Source organism: Anomalospiza imberbis, chromosome 7 (genome assembly GCF_031753505.1).
Source record: "Anomalospiza imberbis isolate Cuckoo-Finch-1a 21T00152 chromosome 7, ASM3175350v1, whole genome shotgun sequence".
Lineage (NCBI taxonomy): Eukaryota > Metazoa > Chordata > Aves > Passeriformes > Viduidae > Anomalospiza > Anomalospiza imberbis.
Window position 1 is genome coordinate 9,388,341 of NC_089687.1, and position 17,147 is coordinate 9,405,487.

At 40.5% G+C, this 17,147-nt stretch overlaps 1 protein-coding gene across 1 annotated transcript; it reads left to right on the forward strand.

Annotated features, from left to right (window-relative positions):
* The first annotated feature begins 1,464 nt into the window (after window positions 1–1,464).
* LMLN (leishmanolysin like peptidase) lies at window positions 1,465–17,103 on the forward strand. The gene is made up of 17 exons (XM_068195311.1): window positions 1,465–1,629; window positions 1,945–2,042; window positions 2,140–2,170; window positions 2,604–2,686; window positions 3,106–3,223; window positions 4,091–4,269; window positions 4,893–4,998; window positions 5,237–5,331; window positions 6,094–6,211; window positions 6,984–7,091; window positions 7,818–7,894; window positions 8,497–8,607; window positions 9,330–9,462; window positions 10,065–10,224; window positions 11,000–11,130; window positions 12,138–12,348; window positions 12,924–17,103. The coding sequence occupies exons 1-17, from the start codon at window positions 1,480–1,482 to the stop codon at window positions 13,016–13,018; spliced, it is 2,004 nt and encodes a 667-aa protein (XP_068051412.1). The 5' UTR covers window positions 1,465–1,479; the 3' UTR covers window positions 13,019–17,103.
* Window positions 17,104–17,147: the final 44 nt, after the last annotated feature.

Here is a 17,147-nt window from a genome sequence, read left to right on the forward strand (position 1 = left end):
TCACAATTTAATTTGTTGCAGTGATGCAATAAAGACTTCGAAGACAAAATGGTTTTCTTGTAATGTCTGAGTGACATGACTTATGCCTACAGATTCCAGGTGAAATTATTCTGCCTGAGTGAAAATAAAGACCTGTGCTGCAAATAGCTGCCATGATGTCTTAAAACTTTGTCATGATGTTCTCATTGCCTGCAAAGAGGAAAAGAGTTTACAGTATCTGAAGTTTGCAATGTAAAAAATTCTGCTTTTCACAGCAGTTGCCCATGCATCACTTAAGATGAATGTCCTGCATAAATTCCCATTCAAAGCAAAGCAGAGTTTTAGCCACTCCCACTTTAATAGATTTTGTTCCCTGTGAAAAGGTGAAGCTTCCCAGCATTAGCATCTCCTTTCTGTGCTTTTTTGGGTACTTTTCTGTGTCATGGAAACACTGCAGCAGACAGAGCAACGGGGTTTAGCTGAAAGCACCAGGCATCCACTGGCTTCTCCCATTCTTGTCACCAAGCAGCTTGGAGAGCCAGGACACACCACTTTCTATTTGTGTGGCCCTCTTTATACCTGAACATCTTGGAAAGCAGCAGGAGCCGCAAGATAAAGCACCTCAAAAACCCAGATAACTTTTATCACTGGTGGTCGTGGTAAAAGTTTCTTTAGTCATTTCCATACTAGAAACTGGGGGATACTCTGTTGTGCAGTGTTTGTGGACCGAGAAGCTGGGAAAAGCCTGTGTTGTCTAGGAGAAATAAAATCCCAGTCACAAAAGGAACTGGGTGTGCTGTTTGACAGATGGCTGGATATGAACCAGCCCATGCCCAGATGGCCAAGAAGGCCAGTGCCATCCTGGCTCGTATCAGCAATAGTGTGGCCACAGGACCAGGGCAGTGACTGTCCCCTGTGCTGGGCACTGATGAAGCATCTCAAGCTCTGTGCTTATTTTTGGGCCCGTCACGACAATAAAGGCATTGAGGTGCTGGAGCGTGTCCAGAGAAGGGAGCAGAGCTGGGGAAGCTCATCCTGGAGAAAAGGAGGCTCAAGGTGAACCTTACTGCTCCCTACAACGCCCTGACAGGAGCTTGTAGCCAGGCGGGGGGCGGGCTCTTCTCTCAGGTTACGAGCGACAGAAGAAACGGCCTCAAGGGCTGAAGTAAAACACTGGGGAAAAGTCCTTCACAGAAAGGGTGGTCGAGCAGTGGCAGGGGCTGCCCGGGGAGGCGGTGGAAGCGTTCAAAGCCCGTGTGGATGTGGCGCTGGGGACATGGGTTAGCGGCGGCCTTGGCCTCGGCGGGGCTCGCGTCCCCGCCCGCTCCTGCGCCTCTGGCTCCCTCCGCCCCCGCCCCCGCCGCCCGCTCAGCGCCTGACCCCGCCCCCCCGGCGCCGCGCCCAATCAGAACGCCCGCTGCTCCCGCTGCGCCCGCCCATTGGCGGAGGCCGCTCCCCCGGCGCTGCCTCCATGGCGACGCGGCGGACGGGCACTCCAAGATGGCCGCCGAGCCGGGCGGCGGGCGCGCCCGGCCCACCCGCTGCTGCCGCCCGCCGCTCGCCGCCTTCACCGCCGGGCTCCTGCTGCTCCTGCCGCTGCCTCCATCCACCTCCGCCTCCTGTGACCATCGCTTACCCAGCGGCGACCAGGTGGGGTAGCCGGGGGTCTTCAGGTGGCTGCGAGGGGTGTCGAGAGGCTCCCTTGTTGGCCGTTCCCGCTGTTGGATCCGTCCCTTCTCGGTTTTTCCGGGCCGGGCTGTGCCGGGTCTGGCCCCGCCGCCCCGGCTGTGGGTGCTAACGGTGGCGGGCGGGCGCGGAGCATCCCACTGCGGCGAGGGAAGGCTCGGGAAGGGCTGGAAGGGGCTGGCCCCGAGCGGTGCTGCCGGGCCTGAAGGAGCCGAGGGCCCGGGCCGCGGGGTGCTCTGTCAGTCCGGGTGAGCAGCGCCCCGTGCCTCTCCCTGCCAGGTCGTCTATCAAGTTCCTCTGAAGGAAAATCACGTCTCGAAGAGAAACGTGGGTCAACAGCTAAGAATTAAGATTGTATATGACAGAAGCGTTGAAGAGTGAGTATAATGGTGTGGCAGATTTTTTTTTTTTTCCTATGGCTGAGAATGGAAACCTTGTCAACTAAAGCTCGTTTGTTTTGTTTTTTAAATATAGTTTGCTGCCTGAGAAAAGACACCTTATAAAGGTATGTTATATTTAAAACCTTGAATGCCAGCAATTTAGTATTCCTCTAGTCCAGGAAACCAAAGCTTTGTGTATAGATTATACTTCCATAACAAATAATTCCAGGGTTCTGCATGGTGTTTGCTCGATCCCAAGGTGCAAAAGTATCAGTGAGAAATGCGTATATAGTTTTTGAAAGCCTCTTTGAAGCTGTACATTCTAATTAATACTGGTTTCCTTCCCATTTTCTCGTTCCAATACCAATATATGGGAATACTGAAACAAAGTATTTCCTAAATATGTTCATAATAATTGAACTTCTTAGAGAGTCAAGCTTTCTCCTGTTGTGCTGTACCACAATATCTAGCAAGTTTCATGTAACTTGGTAGTTAATGCCTTTGGGGTGAGGCGTGTCTGCACTGCTGCTGGGTGACTCTGATTTTTGTCCTTTTCAGAACAAACTCTTCCCACAAGCTATATCTTATTTGGAGAAGACATTTCAAGTGCGCAAATCTGCCGGTGCTATATTGCTAAGCAGGTGTGTGAAAGTCTGATGAAAATCACTTGCTAAAATCACTTGCTATATTTGCTATTTAACACTGTGCTGCATAGCCTTTAAGAGAAGATTAGAGTGTAAGAAACGCCCTGCTGAATCAGATCAGTGACCCATCTGATCCAGTGGCAGTGCCAATCTTCCATGAGCAAGATTTGTCCTATCAGAGACTATACACGCTGCCAGTTCTCTTTTATTTGCACCCCCATTTATGAAGCTGGTTCTAATCTCTCTTTGAGCCTGTGGATGCTCCATTAACAACTGGAAGCATTATGTCTTCTCTGGTAAGGTAATTAACAATTTTCCCTGTGAACATTATATCAAGGACCAACAGAGTGGTGTAAGACTATTCTGTAATTCTCCTTTAATAATAAAAGCGTTGACTGTCTCATGTTTCATTGAAGGCAATGTGTGACAAACCAATATTTAAGGAGGAAAGCTGACCCTCACAGATATTGCCAAAAAGCCTGTGCAGACCATACAAGGTGTGGGCCAGTTATAGTTCCTGAGAAACACCTCCAGGTAAGCTCAGCTGTCCAAGTGTTTCTTAATCTTTGAAATATTACTGTTTATAGTAATTAATGAAAAAGTGAACATTGGTAATTAATGAAAAAGTGAACAGGTAACTTTCTCCAGTGTTTGCTGGAGATCACTAAGTCTGAATGAAAGAATAGAAAAACTTAAATGAGTGTGAGTTTCTGTAGTTTATGTTGCTGAATCCAAACTCAAATAAAAAAACTGGGACTGGTTACTGTCTTCTGAGCCTGTGTTCTAATGCCCTGTACTGAGAGGATGAGATTTAGAGCTTGTTAAATTGCCATTAGTCACTTTGTTATTCGACTTGCTCAATGAGTTGGAATTTCACAGAGTTAATAGTTGATTTTTGAAGACTTTGTTTGAAGAGGTTAGCCACTGGCTCAGGAGCATGGTGCAAGAAATGCTTCAGACTTGTTTTCTTGATTCAACTACAGTATGTGATCAGTAGATTTCTGGTTTTCTCTCTTTAACTTAGAAGTTTCAAGTGTATCATTAAAAACAGATTACATGAGAAATGCTATTGCTACTTATGTATACTGGTTTTGTGAGCCAAGTTGTTTTTTTTTTCATTTATAAGAAATACAGGATGCTAGTTCTGAGAAGCTTGGCAGGCTTTTTTTGTTTGTTTTTTTGAAGTGGCCACCTTCCTTGTGTCTAATATATCATAAGAGCTAGTCATTTGAAAGTTATTCCTTGGCTCTGGTTTTGTTTGCTGTTCTTCACAGGGTGTTTTCTTATCTTCTGCTGTCTTACAGCAGGATTTATTGTTGGCTTCAAGCTAATTGAATTGTGTCTTGCAAAACTTTGGTCATAAGTGAAGTATTTTAATAGTTCCCTTTGAACACTGTAAAGCAATGCAGGGTGTACAATGACAGTGACTGGCACCGCAGGCCCACGGGCTCACCCGAGCAGGAAGGGGTTCGAGATGCTGACTTCGTGCTCTACGTTAGTGCTCTCACTACTGACAGGTGTGGCCATGAAAATATCATTGCCTATGCAGCCTACTGCCAACTGGAAGCTGAAATGGACAGGCAAGTATTCCCTCTGTTGCGAACTCTCTTTTTAATTAAACTTTCAAGTTTTTTGATTGTTCAGATGTGGAATTTGATTGTTTGCCTTTGTTGTATAACAAAGTAGGCGCCATCATGGGCAAGCACTGCATTTATGTAGAATCACAAACCCATCAAATAGTGCTTAACTTGAAAAGTTGAGGTACAGGACTCAAAGCTGATCCTCCACTGTTAATGCCTAAACTTTTTCTCAAGATCCTGTTTCTCTTAAGCTGAATGTCATGATTTCACAAACTTAAAGAATGCAAGTTCCTACTTATATTTTGTTTCCATTTCAGTTGTAGTCACTGTCACAGTCTTTGTACCTCCCTAGGATCTTACCTGAAATTCAGATCCCTTGCACTGTTGTCACTGACACCTGTGCGGACTACTGAATATAGTGATTGATCGACCCCATCCCACCCCTCCCCAGCACAACAGTAAACTCGTCACTGTGGTGTTAACAGATATTTATAAATTATTGGGAGGGACATATTTTACATTAGTCTGTGTCTTCTTTAAATCTGCTGCTGCTTCAAGTGAATAATGATTTGAATTTTGTAGTACTTTACCAAAAACCATTTAACTTTAAAACTGTCTTCCAGGCCAATAGCAGGGTATGCTAACTTGTGTCCAAACATGATTTCAACGCAAGCTCAGGAATTTGTTGGCATGTTGTCTACAGTGAAACATGAGATAATCCATGCACTGGTAAGGGTTGATAAAACGCCCTGAAATGGGTGCCTGCTTGCTCACATGCCTCCAGCTTGTTGCCAAGAGAAGGATGCTTGGTGGAGGAATGCTCTTGCTTTGCTTCCTTTAATTTGTATTAATTGCCTTGGAGTGTTGTACTTCCAGTGTGTCTCTGGTGGGCGTGGGGACTCTTTCATGGTGTTTGTATATGAATGTCTTACCAAGGGTTTCCATGTGCTTGTTTTTTGACTTGAAGGGTTTCTCTGCTGGACTGTTTGCATTTTATCGTGATGATGATGGAAAACCCTTGACACCAAGATATGCAGATGGACTTCCTCCTTTTAATGAAAGGTATTTTTTTGGACCTCTTGGTACTCCCAATGAAGGATGTTTTCAGGTTGCTTTTTTCTGATGTATTCTTGCCTGTTAAAAATCCAAGTTCATTCCATTATTGGAGTGACTTTCCTTTATAATGTTCAAACAGTGGTGTGTGGTGACTCTCTAGTCTGTCTTTGTTTATATAGAATTATATTATATAGAATTATTATAATCTTTATTGTTACATTGCCATTAAGCACTTATATTATCCACATACACTATAAACTAAGGCAGGATTTCATTCATCAGAAGGCTGGAAGTTAAGCCTTACAATTATCCATGCTGTCTAATGTCAGTGCAGATCATTTTAAAGATTTATAGTTGTGCAGAATGGACAATGTGTGTAATCTGCTATGTGAATTTTCTGATTTGCTGCAGAATGAGCAGTTTGCATTCTTTTTTTCTTTTTTAGTTGGTATTGTAGATCTTCTTCTAGGAAATGGAAGGGTAGAGAGGTTTTTTTTACAATAGCAATACTTAGGGGTTTTATTTTATTTCTTACATTTTTGGTAACTGTGCCTTGAGTCTATAACTAATCTTACTTTGCCTTGTTAAATCAGTTGTGTGTACAATAAACACATCTTTAAAAGGAGAAATGCTGCATAATAAAATTATTAAATTTAGAAAGCATGAGGGAGTATAGAGATTATCCATGATTCTGTTCCTTATGGATAGATCTTTGCACAGTAACACGTCTTTGTGGGAAGGATTTGTAACCAAACCTTCTCCTTACAGCCTAGGTTTGTATCAGTGGAGCAATAAAGTTGTTCATCAAGCAGTGAGGCTGTGGGACATACGTGGTGGCAAGATGCTGCGCCATGCTGTTCATCTTCTGGTGACACCGCGGGTAGTCGTAAGTGTGCATTGCCTTTCAAGCTTTGTATGCCAAGGTTGCCAGGACATTCTTGAGTCATAAATATTTCTTATCCATGAAGAAGTAAGAGTCTAACACTGAATACCTTTCCCTGAAAATGTGGCCCAAAGCCTGTGCCATTAACATTGTGTAATTGAGAGGGTGTAGCTTAAGTAAAGTAGAAAATGGGTGACAGGCAGTATGAAATAAATAAATTTACATAGTAAGAGAAAATGAAGGGACTGGAAGGTTAAGCAAAACTGATGTTGAAGAAATTTCTTAATCCTACTTTTTAGATGTTTTCGTACAGACTTAAGACACCTCTCGCTCCTTTAATATTAATATTTTGTCATGTTTAAAAAGAAATTCCTCAAGGATTTTTGGAAATCTTTCTTGCTTCCCACGCCTCAGACTCTCTCTTTGTGCTCCCAGCAGAACATATGCTCAAGTGTTAACAAATTGGATTTGGAAATAAGTCATAGTGTTAATCGCATTTGGCCACAAATAATCTTTTTGTTTTAAATCTAAGACAGTATATAGAGCAAACATGGATTAATTACCCCTGGTTTTGCTCATTTATTTCAAGGAGATGAGTAGACAGTGTGAAAGCCTTGCCGTTGGGGTGCTTGCTTAGTCAGCCTCTGAGTAGAAAACAAAAGTGTAGAAAAAGAAAAGCTGAAATACCTTTAATAGGTAATTCTAGAGCACTAGGACTGCATGTGGGTAGCCATCTCAGTATTTTGAGAGTTGTGTTGAAATGTTTTCTTTCTAGGAAGAAGCCCGAAAACATTTTAATTGTCCAATTCTAGAGGGAATGGAGCTTGAAAATCAAGGTGGCATGGGTACTGAGCTCAATCACTGGGAGAAGAGATTGTTGGAGGTTTGTGCTGATAGTAGGAATGGAAGGGAATGTGGAAATGTCTGCTCCTTGTGCCTTGATTTTTAGGTTTATTGTGGTACCGTTTGGAGCCTTGAAAATGCAGGAGTATCAAACCTCATTGAAATGCATCACAAATAGTACTTGATACTTAACTATTTAGAGGTCCAATTTCTAGATACATCTGTCTTTTGGCCTTTTTGCTAAGTGTCAGAGTATGAGATCAAGTGTTACTGAAAAACTAAATGTCTTCTACTCCTGTCTGCCATTTACCCTTTCGGGAAGGTTTCCTCCCATTTTGGGGCAAAGGGGATATTCCTTTGAGTCAATTGAGTTTTGTTGCCCTCTGCCTCTTAAATACTTCATCATTCTATTTATTACCTTGACTTCATCTTTTTTCACATGCTCTGGCTTTAGCTTTTGCCATGGGTCCTCCAGAACCCTGCCTGACCAAGGAAACGCTGACATCCCTCTTATCATTTAAGCTAATTTTTAGTTGTAACTTAGCCCTGTGTGATATTTTTGGCAGAGTTACATTGTCTAGTCATTGTTTTATGCAAACAAGGTAAACAAGAAGGGAAATGCTTCAGGACAGTCTTTTTATGAAGGAGTATGGGATTTGATTGTCAATAGTAAAAAGAGAACAGAAATAAAATGCTTTTTCCTAAGAAGCATTTTCTTACAATAATGATGTTGGGTGGCTTACCAATCATAACTGGTAACTTTCAGAATGAAGCAATGACTGGATCCCACACTCAGAACCGAGTCTTTTCCAGGATCACCTTAGCATTAATGGAAGACACAGGGTAAGAATTAAGAATGGGAGGGTGGGTTATGGTTCATTTGTGTTTGGTTTGCATTGTACTTGATTTTATTTCAAATTGATGCACTTGTACGTGCCCCTCTGCAGCAGAGTAGATTATCAGCATAATTAGCTTTACATTAGATAAGGAGTCATACCTTGTATGTTACTTTTTCTTCATGTGTTTCAAAACCCATTTTTAATCTAGCCTAAAAAAGCCAGGCATTGCAATCCAAAGTGCTGTTTGTAGCATTTACTTTTTGTCTTAATGTAAGTCTTCTTTCAATTGCATGCAATACATTTTTTTCAGCTCTTCATGCAGATAGAAAGTAGAAATTGTCTAAGGTTTCATTTTCTGCATGCATTGTTTCTTTGCAGATCACAAAATTTTCTTCTACTTCGTTGTGACTTGAAAAATAGTGAAATCATAATGTGTATTCCTATAGGCAGAAGGGGATGCAGTTTCCCTTTTTCACAAGGAGGCAGTTTCCCTTTTTCCCTTTGAAAACCTTAAGGCATAATATGAAATTCTTTGAACTGCTGTTTTATTAATCAGAACAGTAATTTTTGAAGCAACTATATTCTCATTTCAAAATACCTTTACAGATGGTATAAAGCGAATTACAGCATGGCAGAGAAATTAGACTGGGGACGCAATAAAGGCTGTGACTTTGTAATGAAGAGCTGCAAATTCTGGATTGACCAGAAGAGACAAAAGTAAGAATGCAGTCTTAAAAAAAAAATAAAAATAAAGAGGAAATCCTGATGCTTGTTTACATTTGTCCTTCAAATGTAATTCAGTAAAAATAGGTGGAGGTCAGTAGAAATGAGAAAGGAATGCTGCTCTGCATCCCACCCAGTTACAATAAATACAGAGGCAAACAGGGTGTAGAATGCATTTACACTATGAAAAGGCTGCACTTTAGGGAGGACAGGTAGGACTTACTCTGGAAGTGTTTGCCTTCTTATTTTGTCCCTTTTAATTGGGAATGCTGCCTGTGTCATTTTGCATTACTGGACTGTACTTAAAGCAACTGAAGGAGATAGCATCTTCAAAATACAGCCTGCCTTGTTTGTTTCTTACAACCTTGTTTGTTCTTTACTATCCTCAAACATTTCTAGGACACAGCTGCATAGTGGCCCTGTTCTGCTTTTATATTTTGTTCTTTAAAGTTTACAAAGCAGTGTCATTAAAACTAAATAGGTGAATGCGTTGTAACTTTGTTTGCTGGCTTGATATTCTTTAAATCAGAAAGGTCAAAACCAGACAAATAAGAAAAACTAGCCTCCAGAGAAGAAGTCAATGCTTCTTTGTGTGATTGACTCAGTCCAGGGGAGAATGGGAGCAAACAGTCTTGACAGGCTACTTATGTATAGCAGTTTAATTGATTTGATGTGATTTTTATTCTGGTTTTGTTTGTTTGCTTTTTGTTTTTGAGGAAGCAATTAATCAGTCCATACTGCGACACTTTGAGGAGTAATCCTTTGCAGTTAACCTGCAGACAGGACCAAAGAGCAGTAGCAGTGTGCAACTTGCAGAAGTTTCCAAAGCAGTTACCTCAGGAATATCAGGTATAATGTATCCTACTTTACAAATAACTTAAGTGTTTTCATTGTTGAGCTTTGCAGCCTGATGATTGTATTTGTTTCAGTTTTGTTTCTTCTGAACTATCAGGTGACAGTAGATACTGTGAAAAATGTCTACCTTTTTTATTACAAGGAGTTGGAAGACTGATAAAAACCCCTTGTGATCTTAATAAAAGAAAATTATGTTGCTTGGCTGTCTAGCCAAATACCAGATAGAAATGTTGCTGTGTAACAGAAATCCCCCAAAATGTCTTGTTTGAGGGATTTCTTCCCCCAGTCTTCTGCCCTTTGTCACTGCACACTAGGAAATCTGCTCTTTTTACATCCCAAATAATGGAATTATTACAAAGAGGGGAATCAGGGGCAGAAGCTGGGAGTGATACATGCAGATATGAATTTCTGCATTATTGATGTATTCTTAAATACTTCTGGCTCATCTGGTTCATGGGTATTGTAAGGTGCTGTTAATAGCATTCCTGAGTAGTAACAGCTGATGTTCTTGCAGCTGTAGTGATTTGGTCTATTTAAAAACCAGCTGTACTCTTGCCTTTGCACAAACTGCTTCACTACTGTCTTTTGTTTTGCAGTACTTTGACAATCTTAATGGAGTACCAGCAGAAGAATTGCCTTACTATGGTGGCTCAGTAGAAATTGCTGACTATTGTCCCTTTAGTCAGGAATTCAGCTGGCATTTAAGTGGTGAATTTCAACGCAGTTCAGACTGTAGAATAATTGAAAACCAGCCAGGTCAGTATTGAGGACTTCAGGGTGGTGTTGCAGAGGTTGGATTTGTTAACTTGGAATGGACTTGCTGTATATTCAAACTAATTGCATGTGAATTTTTCCACTCATGAAGTTTCACACTACCAGCTGTGTAAACACTGTGCTGTGGTAAGAAGCATAGCACAGCTATTGTGTACACCTGAGGCAAACTCACATGTCTAATGCAGGAATTGCAGAAGGAGTGAACACTTACCCCAAACACAAGACAAAGAATGGGGGTGGGGGAGAGGGTTCTTTATTGAGTCTCTGAAACGTGATTGCACTTTTCACCTTTATAGGTTTTTTGTTCAAGGCCAGGGTCTTTGTGAGTTACCAGAAACTGGGCTTGTCTCCGAGTGTAATGCATGGATGTTCAGTATTGCAGAGCTCCGGAATGCTGTAGGATATTACCTGTCTGTGCAGTTGTCTCAAAAACAAACACCCTCTACCCTCAAACCAGCAATCACAGCTGGCATTCCCTGAGGGCAAACATAACCACTTTCTGATGGAAAGTGCTTGCTCATTGTGGGTGTTTTTGTGATTAGTTGATTATTTTGTTTGTTTCTTAAATCTTGTGTATCTTCCCATGTTATTTTCTAGATGGTATAATTTCCAAATTGATAGTAGATCAGTGTTTGAAATATTCCAAAAGTAAACCTTGAATTGCATGCGGGGACATTGATTAGATAGCCTTTTAAATTGTTGTGGGCTTTCTGTTCCTCTGGTTAACTTGTAATTCAGTATATTCCTTCTACCTTAGATCCTACCAAAAACTATGGTGCAGAGAAATATGGACCAAACTCAGTATGTCTTATTCAGAAATCTGCTTTTGTTATGGAACAGTGCAGGAGGAAACTCAGTTACCCTGACTGGGGTAGTGGATGTTATCAAGTAAGTATTGTTGGGTTTTTGGTGGATTTTCTTTTTTAATAGTCCTAAAGGGAAAAGTCAGGCTTAAAATGTAGGTTGTGACTGTTAGAACTTTGCACCTGCACACTGGACATTGTAATCTATAGATCATATAACCTACTTTGAAAACAATTTTCCAGCCATAAGCCTGTAATTTAGATAGTTAATTGTGTGACTGCTGGGATGGCTTCCAGTTTCACTAGGCACATCATTTTTCTTACCCTCAGGTAAGAAGTACTTCCATGAAATGTTCTTGTTGAAACTTAATATTAAGCTTATTTTAATAAGCTTATATTAATATTAAGCTTAATATTAAGCTTAATGTTGTTGAAGCTTAATATTAATTATTCACTCTGATTTTCAGAGGTGGAAAGCACTGTGCACATGTCACTTCTCATTTTCTTTGGGACTATCTCACTAAGGGTGTCACATTCAGTATCTGCATAACTCTGCAAAAGCAGTCATTAGCAGAAGCCGAGTTTTACACATTCTCAGCTGATGATCTGCATTATTGCACAAAAAGAGTATAGTCAGTGCTTTGAAGCATTCCTGAATCTTGTAGATGCTCAGATTGCATTAAAATACTTGCAGTTAATCTGTGCTTCTCATAAATCGCTGTAGGTGCACAGTTTGTGGTAATTGGGAGTGGGGCTGTGGCCCAGCCTCATCCCCAGTGGGCCCAGCTGTGAGAAGCAGGTGAGCAGCACTGACAGCAATGAGCCATGGAGTGCCCAGGGGCACTGACCAACCACCAAAGGGAACAGAGGGCACACAGGTGCAATGTATGAATGTGAGGGGTATAAAAGGCTGGGCTAAAGAACAAGAAGGGCACACACTTGCAGCCTTCTGAAGTGGTCTGGTGTTATTTTCTGTGGGTTGAAGCTTTCTGAAATTGTATGATGATGCTCTGTGTATCATGGCTGTCTCAACTGTGACGTATGCTGTAACAAATCATAATACAGACTTGACCCTTACTCTTTTATTTTAAGGTTTCTTGTTCTCCACAAGGACTGCATGTGTGGGTCAAGGACACTGTGTACTTGTGCAGCCGCTCGGGCCAGGTGTTGACTGTGAGCATTCAGATGAATGGCTGGATGCACGCTGGCAATCTGATTTGCCCAGCCTGTTCAGATTTCTGTGACTCCTGTCCCCCAGAGAGGGATCCTCCAGCTTCTAACTTAACAAGAGCTGCACCCATTGGTAGGTTGCCCGTTTTTGCTGAAGTGAAACTTCTGAAAACATCAAAGCTTTGTGTCAGCTCTGACTGTCAGGAAGAGGAAAGGAAGGCTATGGCTATTTTAAGATCCCAGGTGTAGGAGGTCAAGGAAAATAGCAAAGGTGCCCTGCATTTTGCTGTGCAGTTGTGCAGAATAGTGACTAACACAGGAGAAACTTGTCTGAAACATAACGCCTTCGTTTCGTGTCTCCTTCTGGTAATCATCCCAGAAATCTAGCTTTAGCCTGGGAATTTATCAGGAAATCTGAGCTGTGTTCTGAAGGCCGTATTGTTATTATAATCTTAAAAATTATCACCTTGGTGGAAAGTTCTCTCTTGTATAACTTCCTATTGATAATGTTCATCTTGTAATGCAGAAAGATCAGAGTCGGTTTTCTTTTTGAGAAAGGCAAAAAGCTGAATTCACTAAATACCAGTTAATGCTTTGTCAAGATGTTTGTTTTAACTCTTTAATGATTTTTAATGTTCTCTTTGTTATTTTATCTTGTCTTTAAATGTGAAATTTATAATTTCTTTTTAATTTTTTTTTAAATTTTAGACTTATGCTCCTGCTCATCCAGCCTGGTTGTAACCCTTTGGCTGCTGGTGGCCAACTTAGTTCCCCTGCTAACAGGATTGTTTCTCTGTGCATAGACTGGAGCTTGGGGCAAGAAGTTCTGAGATAATACCCATCCTGCTGCACTCCTTGCTGTGGAGCACAGGGGTTCTGTCTCAGCAGGCAGCTCTCTCCTGCTGAACCTCATCTCCCCTGGCAAGTCAAGTATTGCTGCACACAGTAGTCAAGGAGGTGCTAATGAAAACAGGCAGAGTTTTGAGAGGAGGAAAATTTACCTTGTCATCTCAGTAAGTGCCAGTATTTTCCTGAATTGCAACCTATGGTTTTTTTGATGTAGTAACAAGATCCACTTTGCCAACGGTGTTAAACTACCTGGCAGCTCAGTCAAGATGTGAAATGAGAACTCTTCTGTAATAGAACTGAGGGCTGTTTTTTTTTTTGTTATGTCTGTTGTGTGATTGGTAGCAAAGCATCCTCAAACTGGAAATATACCTCAGCGGTTTAGTCAAAAGCCATGTAAAAATCAGTTGTCATCACTGCTGATAACCAAGGCCTAAAGAGGCTGGTAATTTTTTTTTTTATTAATTCTTACTATTTATGGGGTAGGAAAGAATGTTATTGGATAAACTAGTGGTTAGCAGATGCCTCCAGAACTGTATTCTGCAGCTTTGAGCTCCCTCCGAATTCATACTAGGTAAAGCAGCTAATTCTTGGGGTTCATTACATCTTCCTACATGCATAAAATGGAATTTCAGACTGGTAACCAGTACAACTGTCTAGAAATCCCATTTTCATTTAGTGTGTGCCAGTTCTACTGTGAAATTTAATAAATCATATTTGAATATCCTCTAGAGTTTGCTAGGCAGATGTATTTCGGTACTGATACTCAGACTATTAATTTGGGATAGGATTTATGATGATTTTTTATTTTGTTGGTTTGTTTCTCAAATAATGGCATTATTGTTTTAAAACTAGTATGAACATTACTGTAGATGTTCTCACTTCTTGTTGAAGAGCAAACCAGTAGCAATGGCAGCTATAATCTTAGAGGATCATGCTGAGGTCTCCAGACCAAAAACTATATTGAATGTGTAAGGGAAGCCTAATCTGTTTTCTTTTTGTTCTTCCCTCTACTCTTTTTGGACATGTAAATACTATGGATTGAGTATTTGTAGTAAGCTGAGAATCAGATGGTTTGAGCCACGTGAGGGCAAACCTTGCTACAAAATTAATCACTTGATGACAAAATAGACAAGATGAAGGAAATGAGTAAAATCTGTCAAGATAAGGACAGCTGCTGTATAGGACCCTTGTAAGGATGTTTCTATTTATTCTGACTATAATATGTAACAAATAATCCTGTTCAGAGGTAAAGAAACTATTTGTGGTTCAATCCACTGTCTGTCCTTTAGGATGGTTTTCAGTCCTGGAAAAGTGTTAAATTTAAGGGAGCAGAATGCCCATTGCACTAAAAAATGCAGATACAGGGAGAAAGATGATGTGGCTCTGCTTCTTCAATGTTGTGTGGTATTATAATTGTCAGTGACTGGATCCCGTTTGTAAATGGGAGGTAGGGAGATGGAGTAAAACTTTAGCTACAATTATACTGTAATAATAGGACTTCCATCATGATTGTAAGAAATTCTTTGTGCCTACTGGACTTGATTTTGTTTTTTGGTTTTTTTATTATTTAAGGAAACAGTTACGACACTGCTGAGGCAAATAAGGTTCTACCTTAAACTGTCTAAAGACATAACAGTTGAGAGCACCTTGCACTAGGCTAGTTCTCCTTCTTAACTGCAGGTTAAACTTGCTGTGAATTATACAAGGCCTAGGCTAGCCTTAAATCAGTGTCTCGGAGAAGCAATACAAGTCAGGACTCAAATGCTTTAAAATTGTACAGACTCAATTATTAAACACTCAGATTAGATTGATAAGTGAACACTAATTATTTTAATATATCCACAAAACAGTCAATGTAAACTGATACTTGGAAAACATAAAGGTTTGAGAATACATCTTAGGTCCCAGAGGTTATATTTGTATTTTTTTGTCTGTTGTGCAATAATACAGTTGAAATGGTATCACTCAACAACAATTCTTTTGATACTTGAAAAGAAATTACTGGTTATTTTTTCTTACTGTGAAATGTTTGCACTGTCTGAACTTTCTGGTTAACTTTATAACTGTTAAACTTTTTAACTGGTGTTAATTTATTGTGCTCAGTATTTGATATGCTGGTCTCCTGTCTAAGTGTGAGATTTGTCATATTTAATTAATATTTTTATCTTCTACACAGTTGTTTATCTTGAGGGCTTTTCTTCTTTTAATCTCTCTTCCTGAGAATTAACTGAAAGATGGGTTAGAAAGGTGATGCTTACCTACTTCTGAATTGTATGCATTAAGCAAAGAAGGGGGATGTAGTGCTTTGTATTGAAAGGGGAAAATCTATTGGCCTGTTGGGGCTCTTGTGGTCAGGTTCACCAGTACCTGCTAAGCAGCTGCATCAGTGAATCCAGTGAAGTAAAACTGCTACTGCCTTAATAATCTGAGATTTCAGTTGTAATTTGTTTGTCGTGCAGCCCTTCAGCTGCCTGTGAACTGCAGAACTGGACGTGACTTTGGGGCGTCGGGCGTGGAAGGTACTTTAGTCAGAAAAATGCAACATCTTCTATCCCACCAGTGGGTTAGCGGCTGCTAGCAGCTGTAGCCTTGTGGGAACTGCCAGGAAATGTGGTAACTGGTAGCTGTCATACGGAATATTTGAGTAAAGCTGACTACCTCAGTTCTGTTTGTCTTTACGTTCAGCTTTTAGCCTGCTGTGAACTTCCAGATCTTAACGTGAATTAAGTAAAATCATGTCTCAGGTTTTTAAGAGTAAAATTACTACAGTAGGAAGCATAAGCCATTTTTGAGTATAGAACACAGCTAAAATTGTAGCTTAAGCAGATCAGTTATTTAGCCTTAAGTGTAGTTTCTGCCATAAAATTCAGAATTCTTTTAAATAAATTCAAAGTTTGCTGTGTTAGGTGTCCTGACCACATGTGACCAGTCCCTCCTATTGCATCTCTTCCAAGTGTGAAAACTTGGAAACATAGCCCATTTAAGCCTTTGTGTTTCCACCAGAGAAGACTGGGAGCAAGGGCCCTGGAAGTTGTGCTGAGATGCATGAGTTAGTTTGCTCATCTGTAACAGAAATATTTTCAGTGTATAGTGTCCACAATTTTAACCTTATATTTTTTTTAAATATTCCATGTTTGCTTAGGGAAGTAAATTAATCTTGCAGTCTTTTTTGGTCCCAGTAGTTCAAATCATTTCAATTAGAAGATGAAGCAAGTCATATTTTAGGAACACATTTTTTCTAGTGTTGCAATTATAAGGAGGAAGGATAGCTTTTGGAGAATGCAGCAAGTAAAATCACGTGGAAAAGCAGCAATTCATTCCTCCTGAAATGAGTAGAGGTCTTGGGATACAGTCATGGCCCTTGATGTAGGTTAATTACTGAAAGAGAATTATATCCTGCATTAATTGACTGTCAGTCCAATGCAGCTTATTCTTTTTGCTGAGCTCTAATAAACTGGGGAGACTGATGTCTGAGAGCAGACATACTCACAATCCCTTATGAGGCCAGTTGTTTTTAAATCTTCCTGTCCTGCAAATCTTTCTGCTTGATGATATTCAGTAGAGGGGGGGTTGTACATCCTTCCTTCCCCAGATTTCCAAGGACTGACTTTCAGCCAGCTGAGCAGCTCAAGGTGTTTTGCCCTGCAAGACTGAACCCCTGTTTTTAGCTTGTCTGGATGTGTGGGTGCCTGCTTGTATGTATGTACTGCTCTGCAGGATTTGGGGCTGTTTGTGCACTGAATGACATGATCTTACACTACCAGGCTTCCAAAGTGCAAATCTTGCCTTTTTAATGTGAAGCTTACCTTGGAGATAAAACAACTGTTTTGAGAGAACTGGCTGACCTTGAACATGTGTTTCCTATTTTGGTACAGAATGTAAATATAGAACTATTTTACACAGATTTTGGCTGGACTGATATATAAGGGCTAATTTGTGTTATTTATGGAGTAAAAATTTCCTTTTACTGTTTAAAAAAAGGTATGTCATGCAGCAGAAGAAAAAACTGTTCTTCAATAAAATATCTGTAGAATACTAATTCTTGTCCTTTTCTTTGAGAACTGATGATGATGAACTGCAAGA

Bases quoted from the DNA above. Each gene is read 5' to 3' on its own strand.
- LMLN (XM_068195311.1), top strand. From the start codon at position 1,480: ATGGCCGCCGAGCCGGGCGGCGGGCGCGCCCGGCCCACCCGCTGCTGC. The intron at 2,171-2,603 runs GTATGTTATATT...TGTCCTTTTCAG, and splicing joins AGAAAAGACACCTTATAAAG to AACAAACTCTTCCCACAAGC. The intron at 11,131-12,137 runs GTAAGTATTGTT...TTTTATTTTAAG, and splicing joins GGGGTAGTGGATGTTATCAA to GTTTCTTGTTCTCCACAAGG.